Genomic DNA, 16161 nt, shown 5'->3' with positions numbered 1-16161 from the left:
CAAAAGAAAAAAGTAATATGATAATTACACCTAAAAAAAGGTCGGTCACATTTTCTTACAATTGATATGATGCTATGTAAGAAAATGAACAAATAATATTATTGAGTCGATTGTAATTTAATACTGAATTTAACAAGGAAATTAATGTTTCATTTCATGGAATTTCGTATATGAGCGGCTTATTTTAAAAGTAATCAGCAATAGGGCGTTTGGTCTAGTGGTATGATTCTCGCTTAGGGTGCGAGAGGTCCCGAGTTCAATTCTCGGAACGCCCCTATTTTGTTTTTTGAAATTTCCCCATTCCTTGTCCGTTGATTCTCTCCACAGTTCAGGCCCATTTGTCCGACTACGAAACTAGCAGAGGCCTCAATCATAAGTCTACTACTACCAATTCAACCTAAATATCTTTAGCTTTTGCTATCAAACACAATTTGTAAAACAAACATAAGCTGACTAATTAGCGAGTGAGTGGAGGAAATGACAGTACAGTTTGTTTAGACAAATTAACACAGCTCGGTCCGAACCCCCACGTGTCACTTATTTCAAATACAAATACTATCCGGTTTGGCTTAATTCTCTCCCTTGTTTTGTTTTGAAAATTTAAACTAACGAATCAAACAGAAAAGTATTTTACTATATTCTTTTTGTTAAGACCAACTTATACAAAAATTAACAGGAAAACCGAACTTAAACCGGGTCATAAAACATATGTACTTGTTGTGTTATAGACTGCCCACTTTTATTTTAGTTAAAAATAAAAAATAAAACACAAATATCCAATTTTTCTCAGCCAGGAGAGAGAGAGAGAGAGGCTGTGAACACGAAGACCAGAGAGCCACGATTTGATCTCCGGTTCGAACATCTTACTTAGCCTTGCCGGTACAATCTTCGGCGATTCATCTTCTTCCATCTGTGAGTATATAGGATCGGTGGGTTTGTGGAGATGCCGTCGAACGGAGATCTGGACCGTCAGATCGAGCAGCTGATGGAGTGTAAACCGTTATCGGAGGCGGACGTGCGGACGCTATGCGATCAAGCGAGAGCGATCCTTGTTGAGGAATACAACGTTCAGCCGGTCAAGTGTCCTGTTACCGTTTGCGGCGATATTCACGGCCAGTTTTATGACCTTATTGAGCTCTTTCGTATCGGTGGTAACGCTCCTGATACTAACTACCTCTTCATGGGTGACTACGTAGGTCTGTCTTTCTTCATCTTTCCTTTTTTTTTTTTTGGGTTTTTGCTTTTTGAAATAAAATTAGATCTGCGTTCTTGGATGATTTCAAAAATGGTGAATCTTGGGAAAGTTTCACCTTTTTTATATATCTAAAGTTAGTTACTTGTGGGTTCTGTTTTTTTTTTTTTTTTTTTTTGGGGAATGAACAACTTATTTCAATTTCTGCTTTTCGAATTGTTAGGTACTGAAATTTCCCAATTTAGAGAGCCTTGTGATGCTCACTTTCATAATTGTACTTGCTAGTATTCTAGCCTCTAGATCCTTCTTTTTAATTTTTCACTGGTTTACTATACGCTTATGTGAGTATGATCTAAGTTTGCTTTGCTGGTTTAGCTAGCTTCATCAGTTTGTAAGGAAATGTTTTTGGTTTCTTATTGTCTTGCTTTTGTTCATTAATTTGCAGACCGTGGCTACTATTCAGTAGAGACAGTTTCTTTATTGGTGGCACTGAAAGTGCGATACAGGGATAGACTCACAATCTTGCGGGGGAATCACGAGAGTCGGCAGATTACCCAAGTGTAAGCTTTTTGTTTTCTATTATGCATAATGATGATTTGATACTTCAAAGTCTGATGCGTGTTTTTTGCGTCTCTGTTTCAGCTATGGTTTTTATGACGAATGCTTGAGAAAGTACGGAAATGCTAATGTCTGGAAATATTTTACGGACCTTTTTGACTATCTTCCTCTTACCGCCCTCATCGAGAGTCAGGTTTGAGCTTTTCTTTTCAGTTGGTGTTTGGAACATCCTTCTTCTTACATAAAAGCTTTGGCTTCATCAAATATTATCTATTCCGTACAGGTTTTTTGTTTGCATGGAGGGCTTTCACCTTCTCTTGATACCCTTGATAATATCCGAAGCTTGGATCGGATACAGGAGGTATTATTACCTTCTTAGTTCTTCTTGGCTCTCTGCATTCTCTCTCTTCTTGAGATAGAAAGAACAAAAAGGATTTGAAGTTTTCTATATAGATCTTATAGGTCATCTCTTTGAACTATGTATGGTGTGATCTGTAGGTTCCACACGAAGGACCAATGTGTGATTTACTATGGTCTGATCCTGATGATCGCTGCGGATGGGGAATATCTCCACGAGGTGCTGGTTACACATTTGGACAGGATATCGCAGCTCAGTTTAATCACAACAATGGACTCAGTCTCATATCAAGAGCGCATCAACTTGTCATGGAAGGTTTTAACTGGTGTCAGGTATGTACATTCATGGGGTCATCATCTCTCTACTTAAGTTCTTATGGCATGATTGGTCTGTCTCTTGCAGATTGAATTGTTTATCTCTCTCCTTTTTATGGTGTAATAGGATAAGAATGTAGTGACTGTGTTTAGTGCACCAAACTATTGCTATCGGTGTGGAAACATGGCAGCCATCCTAGAGATAGGAGAGAACATGGAGCAGAACTTCCTTCAGTTCGATCCAGCTCCTCGACAAGTCGAACCCGATACTACCCGTAAGACCCCTGATTATTTTTTGTGATTTCTCTGTTTCTTTTTTTTAGTGCCGACCATATATAAATTTTTGGAATTCCAGTTTTCTTGCTTATGTATCCTTGTAGATGTGCCCTTTTCTTTTTTTGTAAGTGGAGTTCGAATTTCCCCCAAAAAGAATAGAAAAAAACATCATTTTTTTTGTTGCTGTTGAGGTGTTTGCTATAAAAAAAAGTTTGTAGGAGAGGCTTATATATTATATAAAAGAGTGTCTTTTTCATTCATGCCTACATACCCCAGAATACAGGCTTCGAAGTTCGAACTATACCAGATTCATCTTTAACTATGGATAAGTTCAAATTTGTTATCTTTCCAACCATATGGTATACGTTATATGTCAAACAAGAGAGAATCAAGAGTTCTGCAAGTTAGTAATTAGTTAGTGTAATCGATTACAACATTTTGTTTACACAGAAAAGTCTCATGGCAAGAATACCAATAATGGAAACTAAAAGCACTACAATTACAAACAGAGATGTCTAAGTGAAGATTTCTATATATCAATACAAACTAAAGGCCTAACAAAACTTCCAGTATTGCACAGTGGCTGGGAAAGTGGCAGCCTAAATATACAACAAACCTCATACATGCCTTTTCTTTTTCTCCTTTCAATTCTTCTTTGGTGCTTTGGGTCGTGACCTCATGCTGGCTCTCCTAGCCACGTCCCATGCTTTCTGTGGCGCGTAAATACCCAATTGAGATGCAAAGAATGACTCATAACCAGGTGAATCAAAGGCAAAACCAGTGTGTTTTGAGATTTCACGAGGCAATTGGGATATCGCGTAGCTTCTAGCTTCTTCTGGTGTCAGCTCGTTTGCTATCTCCAGTTGATCTGCATTACTGCTATCGGGCTCGTGCCTGTGAATCTCTTGAACTATTTGATAATCATATGGGAGGAACCATCTCTCCACTCTGCATTCATTCAGAAAATTTTCATGATTAATAACAATTCAGCAAATTCACGCTATAAGCATGTCGCTTGCGAATGAAGTATAAATATTCAAGTTTTACTTACCCTTGGTAGATGAAATCTGCCAGAAGAGCAACAACCGGAACAAGCAGCAATGTGAAGTAGAAATAAAATGTACTCATTAGGACATAGATTACGAAGTAGACATTCTCCTGCATACACAGAAAGCAAAAAAAGTTAGATCAGAAACCAAATCATATATAATATTAGGGAACCTTTTCACCCAATGCGGGTAACATAGCTTACATTTCTATCATGTGGCGTCATAATCCCACAGTATACAAAAGCAAAAACGAGCCATGCTAAGATGCTTCCGCCAACTGTGATATGATGCCATCTGGTTATCGAGTTGCTCATCAAAAGAATCCGTAGGTTCACGGCTATGACCAGACAGGTAAAGACCATTGTGCTCACGTCCCAAAGACCAAACGTTTTGCCTGACGAATTTTTGCCATCAAAAGCTGAGGCAGTTACGAAGAGATAGCATACCAAAGATTGATACACAGCAGAAGAAGCCCACACTGCCACAACTCTCCATTTGAAAAAGGAATTACGAATTCCCTCTCTATACAGTTCAGGATATCTCTTTGACAGGGATGCGCTCACATCCTAGCAAATGCACAAGTCCGTATCAAATTATCGATCAAAAACAAAAATTAAGGCACACATGATGGTATTTAAGAATACTCATCATAGACCTAATGGGGAAATCATTACCTTTTCAAACAGCCCAAGAACAATCACAGGAAGGGCTGTAAAGCAAACGTTGTATAATGACTGAAACCAATCATCATAGAACCTCTGACCCGAAAATCCAGTTCGAAATGTGAACCAAAACTGAGTCAAAGTGAAGGTGAGATTCTTGTAGAAGAAATACATGACCACCTGCGAAAACAAAAGACCGTCAGTCACAGCAACATTAGAAGAATTTGAGGTGAGAGACCAACCTTGCAGATTCTAAGATATGACCACCTTCCATGGACAAGAAGCAAATCTGTAAGAAATCTAAACTGGGCAATGGCAAAGTCACTAGCCATCACAGCTTGCATTCCCTCCATTCCACTTATTCCTACACCAACATGAGCGGCTTGAATCATGCTAACATCATTGGCACCATCACCAATGCTAAGTGTTATCTTTTTTGCCCCTTTTCTCACCAAGCTTGTAACCTAATATTCGCATTAGTGTCTCACTTATTAAAACTCAGAGATTAGTCACAAAAGTAAATTAAAAGGTAAGAACATATGTTCCTATTGCGCAACAAATCACCAGAACAGCAATAATATGCTGTTATTGCAGAGAGAAATACATTATAGGGCCCTTTTCTTCCATATCAGACCACCATGTAAGTATTAATCAATAAACAAGTCATGAAAATTACCTGCGCTTTCTGTAAAGGAGAAACGCGACAGCACACAACTGAAGTACAGTTTAAGCTCAAGCTGAGCAAAGTTATACGTAAAACCGGGTCTAACGCATACATCAGACACTTCCCATCGATAACAAGAGCCAATTTCGGTCCAGCTACAGTATGCATATACTGTTGAGCTTCTTCAAGGCTCTTCTTCAGTTCCTTCTTTACTTCTTCTTTAATGACACGCGCAATTTCAACTTGGTTGCCCTAGTTTTAGATAATTTTTTCAACTATTAGGACTCTAATCAATGATAATCAAAGAGGCATTTGTATGACTTACCCTTTCTTCAGCTTCCTTGATCGCGTTAGTTTCAGAACTGATAATAAACTGTTTCATCTCATTGTTGATTAAGTTGCAAGCTGAAACATTATGAGAATCAAGGAGCACAAAGTTAAAATGGAAGAAGAACAAAGAAGGAGTATGAGAAAAAAGTTTATGGCACTTACCATATGCGATGTTAATTGCAGTTTCCATCTTGTCCCCTGTTAGCACCCAGATCTTAATCCCAGCTCTTGATAAGGTCTCTATGCAGCTAGGTACCCCTTCCTGAAGCTTGTCTTCTATTGCAGTTGCTCCAATCAGGATAAGATCCTTCTCAATAAGTTCTGCAACCTGCATGGACCAAGATTACAAATTTATCCTGCTATAAGTAAAAGAAAGTATTTCTCGGCAACTCAAAAGTACACCACTTTCTGTGCTATATGATGAAATATGAATATCAGTTCAACAAGTTCTTACTGCCACTGCTAGCCAGTTTCTATCTCCGCATTAACATCAGCTTTGCAAGTAAAAATATAACAAAAGAGCATTATACCTCATCTAATTTCTTCTCACGATCTCGTAAAGCAGACTTGGCCTGGATGAATTTTTCATTCCAACTATCATAGACTTTAGGATTTAAATCTTTATAGGCCAGGCAAAGGGTACGCAACCCAGACGATCCAAAGTGTTCCAAGTGCTCGCCTGTTACTTTTCTAACATCATCCATACCGTAAGCCAATCTTTCAAAAATTACAGTATCTGCACCCTGTAGACATTAAAGTAATATCATATTGATATGAAACAATACAGGCCCATCCAATTACCTAAAAAAGTGTTTACCTTACAGTAGAGTACAAGTCTCCCATCTGGAAAACGACACACCACTGACTGGCGCTTCCTTGTACTGTTAATGTATAGTGTAACGTTTCATTAGTATGCTTCACCACAGAAAAGAGATAACAAGGTAACACTCAGCAGCCTTATACACCTGTTGAACTCGAGAACATTAAGAATCTCATAAGAAACATCTTGAATCTTTCCCATCTGCTCCGTGTGAGACTCGCGAACATACACCGTAGTTGGCGTACGCCTGAAAATACATGAAAGTTGTCTCACAGAAATTCATAGAAACTTGAGAAATAAAAACCACCTTTTCTCAGCTCATTGTGAAACAAATACAAAAATATGCATTAAAATGATTAAGTATGGGCCTAGCTTAAACTCTATTCTTGTCAGATTGCTTGCACTTTCAACTTGTCTAACAGAAACTGAAATGTAAATGAGAATAACCTGTAAAAGAAGAATCCAAAATTCTTAGCGGCTGTAACTAGAGCAGCTTCATCAGGAGATGCAGCTTGATAAACGATTTTCTCAGGGGACTCATCCCCTTCAGGAAGGACTGTATGGCATATGACTAGGCATCTAAAAAACTCCTACAAAATTTAAAATATGATACATTTAAGTTATAGTCAATTGCAAGCCCAAAAACAGAAAGGACGCATATGGTACCCCAAGTTATACTAAATTCTCTAAAATGGAAGCTTGTTGATAAGTTACTAGCTTTTCTCATTCTAAGCTCCAGAACAGAGACTAACGTTCAGGTCTTAGTCAATGCCAGCATACCAACTAAAAGGATCATATAAATTTCTTCAATATATTTCAACTCACAATCAAAAAAGAAACAGAAGGGATTTTTAAATTGCCCTGGCCTCTGCTTCCAATAGAAGGCAACTCAGGGCTAAAAACTAGTTTCTAAAGCATCAATAGAACACATACAAAGTCGTAAGTGAAATCATATACCACCTGGAAAGGAAATACACCTACATAACATCACAAAAAGGGAATATTTCATCATTTCTCCCAGAAAACATTGACTCAAGCTTCTCATATGGGAAGAGGTAAAAGTATTTTAAAACTAGCCAAATCATACATCAACTAGCTATTACAATTCTTAACCTAATTGTGAACCAAATCTACAGGATATGAAAAACACCTTGCAAAGATTGGGATTAGGTTCATTTCTCCAACCTCCTAGCATAAGCCTCGGATCATCGAAATTAAATCCCTTTTCTCTTATAGCACCAGTCGACCTTTGTTCCTGAGGAAATTAGAGCGTACAACAAGTAGATCATTTGTTGTTCCAAAATGGGTGACCCAACTTCATCATTGTGTTAATCAATTATACCTCTTGAATTTTTAAGCCATCACGCTGAGCAATTCCTCTTTCTATTTCAGTGATACCACATCCATAACTTATTCCTCCAATTGAACACTTAAAAAACTCCATCAAATTTCTTGTCAGAGTTCCAGTTTTATCAGAAAATATGTATTCCACCTGAAAGATACAAATAAATAGTAATTGCATCTATGAATGTCAGATCACGAGAAAATTTGGCAACAATCCAGATGATTGCACCAAAACCAATAATACATGGGGTGATGGGTGAGTGGATTAGTAGTTTACCTGTCCAAGCTCCTCATTTAAATTTGAAGTCCTGGCGGAGGCAGGAGTGTTTGTCTCAACATGATACATGTGAAGATCTCGGTTGATAAACTGAGTTGACTGAATAAACTTGATCATCTGTGTTCCATTTAGGGAGGAAAAGAGGAGTCATTCAAAAAACTTAATTTTTGTACTGCACGTAAAAGAAATTAAAAAAAAAAAGATATTTGGATACACATACCTCGATAGAAACATATAGGGAGATTGGTATAATTGTAGAGAAAAGAGTGACTAGAGTAAAAAATGTGAAAAACGCTATCTGTGGCACCAAAAAGTACAATAAGAACCAACAATCCATAGATGTAAGAAATCAATTCACTATGCAAGGACAGCAAGGTTAACACCGTCAATCCATTACGGTATTCCCAATCTTTCTTATGAAGACCCAAATAATAGTGGTCACGATCTGTGACAATTGCACTGCAAAAGTTAACAGATTTTTAAATCCATGCGGGATCTATGAACCAAAAATATGATCAACTATCAACATAGAAATCTATAAGCAAATTAAAAATTGACTGAATCCATACCACCCTATAGCTCCAATCAGGCACATTATGACAAGGGCACAGAAGATTGTAATAATGAGTTTGTCGAGTTTTTTTTCCAGTGTGCTTCTTTTAGAGGGAGCATTCATGGCATTCATCATTACCTACATATATTCCATTCAGCATAAGTAGATCAGATCGTATACAGAGCAACTATACAAGGAAGCAGAAACAGAAGCATGTCAATAAAAAGACAAAATCCTGAATGCTAGCCAGTCTAATAAATTTTGTAAGGCTAGTTTCTCATCAAATGAGCTTCATGGCAGCTTACCTTTGTCTCATGACCAGTAAAAATCACAGCCCCAACAATGTATTTCGTGTTTCTAAGACTGCAACCCTGATAATTGGAATGCAAAAGATTTACAAACCCCAAAGATTTACAAAAGATTTATAATCTTGAATATTAAGATTATGTAGACAAAAGGCAGAAAAGGAACACAAAGCTAAAAACAGAAACAGTTGAGCATACACGCAACAAAAGCTGGTCTGGAGAGAGAGGTAAAGTCTGCTTTTCTACTATAAGATTCCCCGTGAAAGTGTACAAAGAATTATTAGGTTGCTCACACTGAATTTCGCCTGCAAAGTGAAAGAGAGAAATATTGGATAAAGTTAATAAATATAGTATAACATTTAACAACGCTGGTATACTAACAAACAACAGCTGTAGACCAAATGGACCAGTCAGGTAAAAAAAAACTGCTTTTAGATATACTTCCAAAAGCAAATGGATGAATGACACAAATACAGGCACATATTTAGCTATGAATATGTTTGCAAGATAATAATCGACCCCAACGACTTACCTTTAAATTGCGAAGCTTTCTCTGGTGTCAAGTAATCCCAAGTCCTTTCAAGGGCCTTTCTGATTTTTAAATTTGTTTCTCCATCTAGGTTGGCAGTCTGCACTCGCGACGAGAAAGCACATCAACAATAGAGTAAAAATGTATATTCAATACTACTGTAGCTGCTTGTTGTGCTAGAGAAAGACAAAATATATATATAGCTAAAGGAGCTAAGCACCTCCACGTAGCAGATACCATCAGGATTTGTACTGGACAGGAAAAGAAGATCAGCTGGAAAATAGCCATCTTTTTTAATCTGCAAAATATCAACAGAGTATATTTACCAAGCTTGTAGATTTGAAGTTCAAAAATAATTATAAGTTCTAAATCCATCCAAAAATGCAGCAGAGGCATGAATGCCTATCAATTCAAAAAGCCAGTTTGATGAAAAAAGCATGACACAAAAATTAATTTAGTAATTGATATCTACTGCGATGACTCAAATTGGGGAATTAGAAACTAAATATGTGTATCGACGAACAATATCTTGAGTTTTCAGCACATCCTTTTTTAATAGCTTGGTAATTAATTACTTCTGTCAGAAAAGTATACCTTGATAATATCTCCGACTTGTAACTTCCGCCATGGAATAGGCACCCATAGTTGATCTTGCAAAACCTCCACTGTGCTATTATTTATTGACATATCATTTTGAAATCGTTTCTGCAACAGATTACAGATTATTTGCAAAAGGATTTAGAAGTTAAGAAGCAGATGGGTCCTGAAACTCTTAAGCATTCACTAACTTGAACCAAATATGGACATTAACTGAATAACTAACTCTATTTCATTTGAAAGAGAGAAACAAATTTTTATGATTAAAAAAAAAAAAAAGATAAAACCAGAAGTCAGGCGTTACCCAGTCTTCAAAAGCCTCTTTAATAAGAGAGACGAGAAGCACCATTGACAGCGGGGCCACATTTGTTATTGGATTAACAGGGCTGCAGGAAAAACAATTACTCTAGTTACACTTTACTGACTGAAAAAACAATATTTTAGCAAGCGCATCCTAGGGATAGGCATGGCAACAGAATCTTGGAAAAATTGAACAAAAAATCTGTTTTTCGTACCATGGATCAAAGTCAGCTGTGACTAATAAATAAATAAAAAATCACATTCTCACAAAAGAAAGTCACATTCTCGCATGGAGAGGATGATGATTTCCCAGTATGGAAAAAAGAAAGAAGATAATAGCAAATTGATCAAGGCATGCTAAATAATCTATCTAAAAAACAAATACGTAGCACATTAACATAATCATGAAGTGCCAAGGAATTAGACTATATCCACATAAACCTCCTGAGAAGTGAGAAGTCTCATGGGCATACGAACAATTGTTTTGGTTACATTATAGCCAAGTGTTACCAGTCATCAGCACAAGTCAGTAGTAAAGATTAGATAATTGCCATGGAGGTAACATACCTTATTGGTGTCATTGATAGACATGAAATTCCAAGAAAGTATATATTTGCTATGCGCCTAAACTGTCAGCAAACACATTATTTCTCCGATCAGATAAAAAAAACTTCAAAGATTTAAGAGAATTGCAGTTTAATGAGACAAATATATGTACTTTCATTCCCCTCAAAACCTACAGGTGCATTTCAATCACTCCAAATATACATAAAACTAAAGGCCATTGACAAGGATTCTATAGTTGAAACTTGATGCCAGAGCAATAATGTAAACCTTCTTTTGTCTAAGTATTAACCAAAACTAAAAAAAATCCCTCCAGCTTATAACTAGTAAATGCACTACTGATATCAAATTAACAACAAAAACACTTACTTGTTCAAACAGACCTTTGGGCAGAAAGGTGAAAACATTATACTTTGTTGTAGAAATTGAATTACCCTGCAACAATGTTCACCCAACATTCATTACGCGAAAAATCACACACTGTCTGACTGAACGCCAAACAATATTTTTTTAAAAAATATGATCACATATTATCAACATAGGATGAGAAGAACCCAAAATTCAAAAAAAAAAAAAATGCCATTTCTGTAATATGCTAAAGGATTAAAAAAGAAGAAGAAGAAGAAGATTATGCAAGCGGAAATGAGCAGCAAAAGTACCTTGAACCGGACGGGGTAATTAGCATCCCGGTCATTGCAGTAAACGGTACGATAAGTCGGAGCCTGAGGTTGTATACGGCCCAGCGTCACGGTCCGAGACGGTGCCCGCAGGTGATTCGCTGAGGAATCAACGCTTAATTCTCCCGGCCTAACCATTCAAATTCGAAACAGAGCTTCACTATTTTACCCCTCTCTTAATTATCCGATTAACCGAGTGTGAGATCTGTACCGACGACGGTAGAAACACAGAGGACCATCTTCCTCTTTCGTTTCAACCTTTTTTCTTTTTATTTCTTTTCCTTTTTGCTTTTCTTTTTCGTGGATTTTAGCTCTTCTTCGCGCTTGTAAAATTTATCTTCCGAATTTATATATTTCTACGGAAACCAATTTCCCATGGTCTTAAAGCCCAAACCCATTTTGATTAGGCCCATAAGATAACTATTTTTGGTTCGTTTTGACAATTCCGACGACCTAATTTTCCCTCTTGTTTGACATTTTCGCCGGGAAAGAATCAAACTCAGATTTTCTGGCGGTCGAAATTCGAATTCTAAGGAAGACACCAAAAATGGAGCTGCTCAAGCTGTCAAAATTCAAATTGCAGCTTCATTCAATGATCGGAGAAGTGCGAGACCTACGTGTAAGCAAAATGAGGTTTCCATACATTTATTGGATTGTGTATATTTCTCAGCTCCACACTTTTCTCTCTTTCTTCTTCTTCCACTTCCCTACCGGCGTTTTTTACAGGAAAGGGAGCGACTAGTCACAGATCAGATCAATCTTCTGAATCAGGTTCTTCAATGTTATTGCACATTGCTCTTGTTTTTTGTTTCGTTTCTTAGTTCGTGATTCGTGATCATGTTTGTTTGGTGCTTCGATGTACAGAAACAGAAGCAAACGGAGGAGGAACACAGCAGGAAAGTGCAGGAGCTGCAAGCCGAGCTAGCATCTTCTAGAGAAACACAGGAGGCACTCGAGAGGAAGGTTTGTAAGACTATTTTGTTTTTGCGAATCTGTTACTGTAAGATATGGAGTTTGTCAAACTTTAATTGATTTTGCAGGTGAGTTACCTTCAGAACGACTATAGTTTGCTGGAAAATAAACAGAATGAATTGAAGACTACTATCCAAAACCTGCTTCAGTCACGAGAAAGTTTCTTAAATGCTTATCAGGTACTTGTCTCATGCACTTGGTAGTAGAAGTAGCTTAGAGAATCATCTCCCTGATGGGTGAACAGTTGAATTGTGTGTATATGGATACGTTTTCGCTCTAGGAATTGTGTAACTTCATATATAGTGAAAGTGGTGGTGTGTATGCAGGAGTCGTTTTGTGAAATGAAATGTTCAATTGAAGCCAGGGATAGGAAGATTGCCATTTTAAACGACAAGATAGCCTCTCATCTTACATTGTTTGATTCAATTGAGAAAGAGGCATCAACAATCAAAAAGGTTATACACGAAGTTCAGGGCCTTGTGGATCAGAAAGAAGATGTAGGCATGTAGATCCCTGTTCTCTTACTAATTCTGCTTGAAGATATGCTTTCAATATACTTAATGCATTCACAGCTTCCCCCTGACGCAATGATTGTGTTTCTGTTGTTTCTTGTATCCAGTGAGTGGCTTGAAAGAGAAAATGGACCATGTCTCTACATATGAAAAAGTGTTTATAGGTTAGTTTCTTTTCATTGAATCTGTGCTGGCGCTAACGTGATTGTTCATAGGTTACTTAATTGTTTTTCCTACGTTAATTGTTCATTTACTATTGTGGTCTTTTCCTTTGGCTCTAATTCTGTATGTTCACCTTTATGAAGACAATGATTTCTTATCTTCTTTACTTTGCAGAGAAAATTAGAAGTTTAGAAGAGAACATTGAATATCATGAAACGGAAATACAGAGGAAGGACACTATAATATCACAGCTTTCGGCTCAGCTGGAAGCAGAAAATATTAAAAGTGAATGTCAACATCAGATCGAAGAGATATCCAGTTTGCATGTTTTACAGCATTTTCAAAGAAGGGAACTAATACAAGATCATTGCTGTTAAAGCATTTTCTGCATATATGTTTACTTGACCAGCCTTACCTTCAGAAAACTTTGCAGGTTAAAGATTTAGTTGTAGAGAACGTGATTTCTGAAAAAGAGGTAGGAAAGTAGATTATTAGTTGTCTACTGGGTTTGATCCTTTTTGCATCCTCAACAGTCTCTATAAAAACTGCTCAAATGTTTAGGCATTGCATTCTGAAGTGAAGAGTTTGGAGATGATTTTACAGCGGATTCAGGAGTCTGTATCCCTTATGAATGGAGAGGTAGGTAACAGATAATCGAAAGTTCCTATAATTCTAACATTCTATCCTTGGATAATAATCTAGTGGTGAACTTTGAATTCGAATGATCAAATTGTTATGTTAAATCTTCTTTCATTCTCTTGATATGACAGGACAGAAGGGTGTTCACATCAATACTGACATTCGAACAATGTGCCGATGAGAGTAACAAAAGATCCAGGTCTGTAAAATCACTTTAACCATTTTTTGTTTCCCTACTGGTCCAAGGGTTTAGATTTCATACGAATTGACTTAATTAACATGATATGTTACAATAATTACCATTAAGGGTCTCCTTTGGGATGAACTCGGCAGCTTTTCTGTCTCTATTTTTTGAATAGTCCAAATCAATGCTTATCCCTCTTTGATTGGCTAACTAGGCACAATGACTCAGTTGACAAAATGGAGGAACTTTTATGCGAAGCTCCTATTATGCATTCTCAAGAAAACTCAGGTCAGCTCTACTTTCATCTGTTGTTGTGTTGTTATTTCCTTCCCTTAGAACTAAATATCGTCAGAAAGAGAATCCAGAAACAACATAAAACCATAACATCTTTGGCGTATAAATCTATGTATATAATTTGGAAACAAGGAATTTCCTGTAATAGTTAGCTAAGAGAAGGTTTTTAGCTGACCTGCTATGTAGAAGAGAGAAACATTAGAGTTACAACTTCACGCAAACCAGATTCTAAGTTGCTTCATATTGCAGTAAAAGTTATTCCGTCAGCGTCTCCCAGGTGTCAGCACCAAAACACAGACTGCAGATCGATACAAGATGATGATCATCAACTGGATTCAGCTGAGTGCCTTCAGCATAACCCTGTCAGTGGCAATTGGCAGAGTAATAATAACCACAACCACTTTGAGTTTGAGGCAAGTGAAATCGATTTTCTTCTTGTTTCTTGCTTACAATTTCTGATAGAAGTGAAGTAGTTAACAAAAAGAACTGAAACGATTATCTCCAAGTTGTATGTCATTCCCTAGAATCAACATCCTCACCAACACTTGTCATCAGCTACTGTAGTATGCATTTTTCACAAACAATCTTAGTTTTTTGTAGCACCTATTGCACTCAGATTCCTATCAAAACCCTTCAATTCATTGTTTCAGAGACGAAGTAGTACCAAACTTTAAACCCATAAGTGAATGAAATCGCCAGTCTTTTGCAGGACAAGTGCAAAGAGTTGATGAACCAGCCTGATTCAGAGTGCTCAACGAATCGTATATAAAGAGTTAAGCGTTAAATCATCACAATTTGTTATATGTTATTACTTAAACTCTTATGTCGTTCATTTGACCTTATAAACTGCTTCAGTTACTTGCAGGAGTTGAAGAACCGACGACGTTGGTTCACTAAATATGACCGTAATGCCTTGTAGGCTTTTGTTTGTTTATGTCGTAATCGTGTTTGTTCAAACTCTCAAGTTATAATTATGAAAAGAATAGAAACCCCATGATTGTCTAGAGTCTCTAGAGGGCTTAGCTCAACTATGACCGGATAGTTCCACTGACCATGCATTTTAATTATTTTTACAAGGACTGGTAAATTTCTATAACACATCCAAAATTTAGGTCTAGATATTTTGTAAGAGATTAGATCAGTCGACTATTTATATAACTCTCCTCCTTTCTCTACTAGCTAGCCGTGGAAAATTATCGACCACATATATAAGATATATATAATTATATCAAATCATATCAGCTTGAAGAAAGTTCGTTTGGTGGGGGCAAAGGTCATATAAAACGACAAGAACATGAGTTTTCTACATTCGCACGCAATGAATTAGACGTAGACAAAAGCTCTTTGTTTTCAACATTTTCATAAGAGATCGCAGAAGGGAGTTAAGTAGCCTATTTATGATTTGTCGACAAAAACTTAACCATTAGTATTAACCTAGGTTTAGTAGCCTAATTGTGATTTGTCGATTGCCCACAGGCCACAGTGTTGTCATTGTGTTTACCACTCGAGTTTGATCTAACACTATATATGAAATTAATGTGTACTTTGAGATGTGCTAAAAAAATTGGTAAGAATATATAAACCGCTACTTTTTTCTGAATTCAAGTGAAATTAGAAAAGGAGCAAACTCTGGCTTCTTTGGTGGGGAAGAGGACAAGTACAACAGAAGAGTAGCCAATCGGAAGTCCTGAATTAATCTTTTCATCTTTTTGGTCCATTGATTTGTGGGTTGTTTTAGATTATAAACTTGTGAATTCTGAGGGCATTTAGAGACAAAAACAGTAAAGTTCATGTACTGGGAGCATCAAAGATGGCACACATGGTCCACCATTCGACTTCATCATAGTTGGATCCAACTATCTAACATATCTATATATCGGTAAGGACATCTAATTAAGGAGTTGCTTAAAAAGACCATCGTTTACATAATTAAAAAATGAAACGTGTCATTCCATGTTTGTTTTAACTTAACACCTTTTTGTGAATGTGCGTGTTATATGACCCATCAATGTTAATATATCGAGGCTGG

General features: G+C 36.9%; 3 protein-coding genes, 1 long non-coding RNA gene and 1 other non-coding gene across 9 annotated transcripts; 3 read left to right on the top strand and 2 right to left on the bottom strand.

The window, feature by feature from the left end:
• Window positions 1-203: 203 nt before the first annotated feature.
• On the top strand, window positions 204-275 carry TRNAP-AGG. Its single transcript has one exon. It is a non-coding gene; the product is annotated as a tRNA-Pro (tRNA).
• A 478-nt stretch (window positions 276-753) lies between these two features.
• On the top strand, window positions 754-2883 carry LOC17898556 (serine/threonine-protein phosphatase PP2A-2 catalytic subunit). The gene is made up of 6 exons (XM_006303982.2): window positions 754-1196; window positions 1638-1752; window positions 1835-1943; window positions 2034-2111; window positions 2249-2440; window positions 2550-2883. The coding sequence occupies exons 1-6, from the start codon at window positions 944-946 to the stop codon at window positions 2721-2723; spliced, it is 921 nt and encodes a 306-aa protein (XP_006304044.1). The 5' UTR covers window positions 754-943; the 3' UTR covers window positions 2724-2883.
• Window positions 2884-3091: 208 nt separating this feature from the next.
• LOC17900820 (phospholipid-transporting ATPase 3) lies at window positions 3092-11690 on the bottom strand. 2 transcript variants are annotated; one of them, XM_006306014.2, is made up of 27 exons: window positions 11352-11690; window positions 11062-11127; window positions 10696-10757; window positions 10133-10214; window positions 9826-9936; window positions 9452-9529; window positions 9235-9331; window positions 8901-9007; window positions 8703-8768; window positions 8414-8535; window positions 8228-8303; window positions 8065-8142; window positions 7845-7961; window positions 7566-7715; window positions 7374-7478; window positions 6671-6813; window positions 6369-6470; window positions 6221-6284; window positions 5934-6146; window positions 5566-5731; window positions 5399-5478; window positions 5086-5325; window positions 4652-4873; window positions 4422-4589; window positions 3951-4313; window positions 3750-3856; window positions 3092-3646 (listed from the first exon to the last, which is right to left on the bottom strand). In XM_006306014.2, the coding sequence occupies exons 1-27, from the start codon at window positions 11505-11507 to the stop codon at window positions 3343-3345; spliced, it is 3645 nt and encodes a 1214-aa protein (XP_006306076.1). In that variant the 5' UTR covers window positions 11508-11690; the 3' UTR covers window positions 3092-3342. The 2 variants fall into 2 exon arrangements, with proteins under 2 accessions (XP_006306076.1, XP_023645895.1); XM_023790127.1 differs by having other exon boundaries at window positions 10696-10752; window positions 11352-11466.
• Window positions 11691-11817: 127 nt separating this feature from the next.
• LOC17898991 (kinesin-related protein 4) lies at window positions 11818-15138 on the top strand. 4 transcript variants are annotated; one of them, XM_023789955.1, is made up of 14 exons: window positions 11818-11988; window positions 12096-12140; window positions 12234-12332; window positions 12410-12520; window positions 12668-12842; window positions 12961-13017; window positions 13190-13326; window positions 13431-13490; window positions 13577-13654; window positions 13786-13853; window positions 14053-14126; window positions 14382-14545; window positions 14842-14904; window positions 14998-15138. In XM_023789955.1, the coding sequence occupies exons 1-13, from the start codon at window positions 11917-11919 to the stop codon at window positions 14899-14901; spliced, it is 1200 nt and encodes a 399-aa protein (XP_023645723.1). In that variant the 5' UTR covers window positions 11818-11916; the 3' UTR covers window positions 14902-14904; window positions 14998-15138. The 4 variants fall into 4 exon arrangements, with proteins under 4 accessions (XP_023645723.1, XP_006307644.2, XP_006307642.2 ...); XM_006307582.2 differs by having other exon boundaries at window positions 14988-15138; XM_006307580.2 differs by having other exon boundaries at window positions 14832-14904.
• Window positions 13851-14466, bottom strand: LOC111832599. The gene is made up of 2 exons (XR_002835490.1): window positions 14308-14466; window positions 13851-14169 (listed from the first exon to the last, which is right to left on the bottom strand). It is a non-coding gene; the product is annotated as an uncharacterized LOC111832599 (long non-coding RNA).
• Window positions 15139-16161: the final 1023 nt, after the last annotated feature.

This window comes from Capsella rubella, unplaced genomic scaffold (genome assembly GCF_000375325.1).
Source record: "Capsella rubella cultivar Monte Gargano unplaced genomic scaffold, Caprub1_0 scaffold_1, whole genome shotgun sequence".
In the NCBI taxonomy this organism is placed as follows: domain Eukaryota; kingdom Viridiplantae; phylum Streptophyta; class Magnoliopsida; order Brassicales; family Brassicaceae; genus Capsella; species Capsella rubella.
Note: the sequence above shows the minus strand (reverse complement) of the source record. Positions and strands in the feature narration are given on the sequence as shown.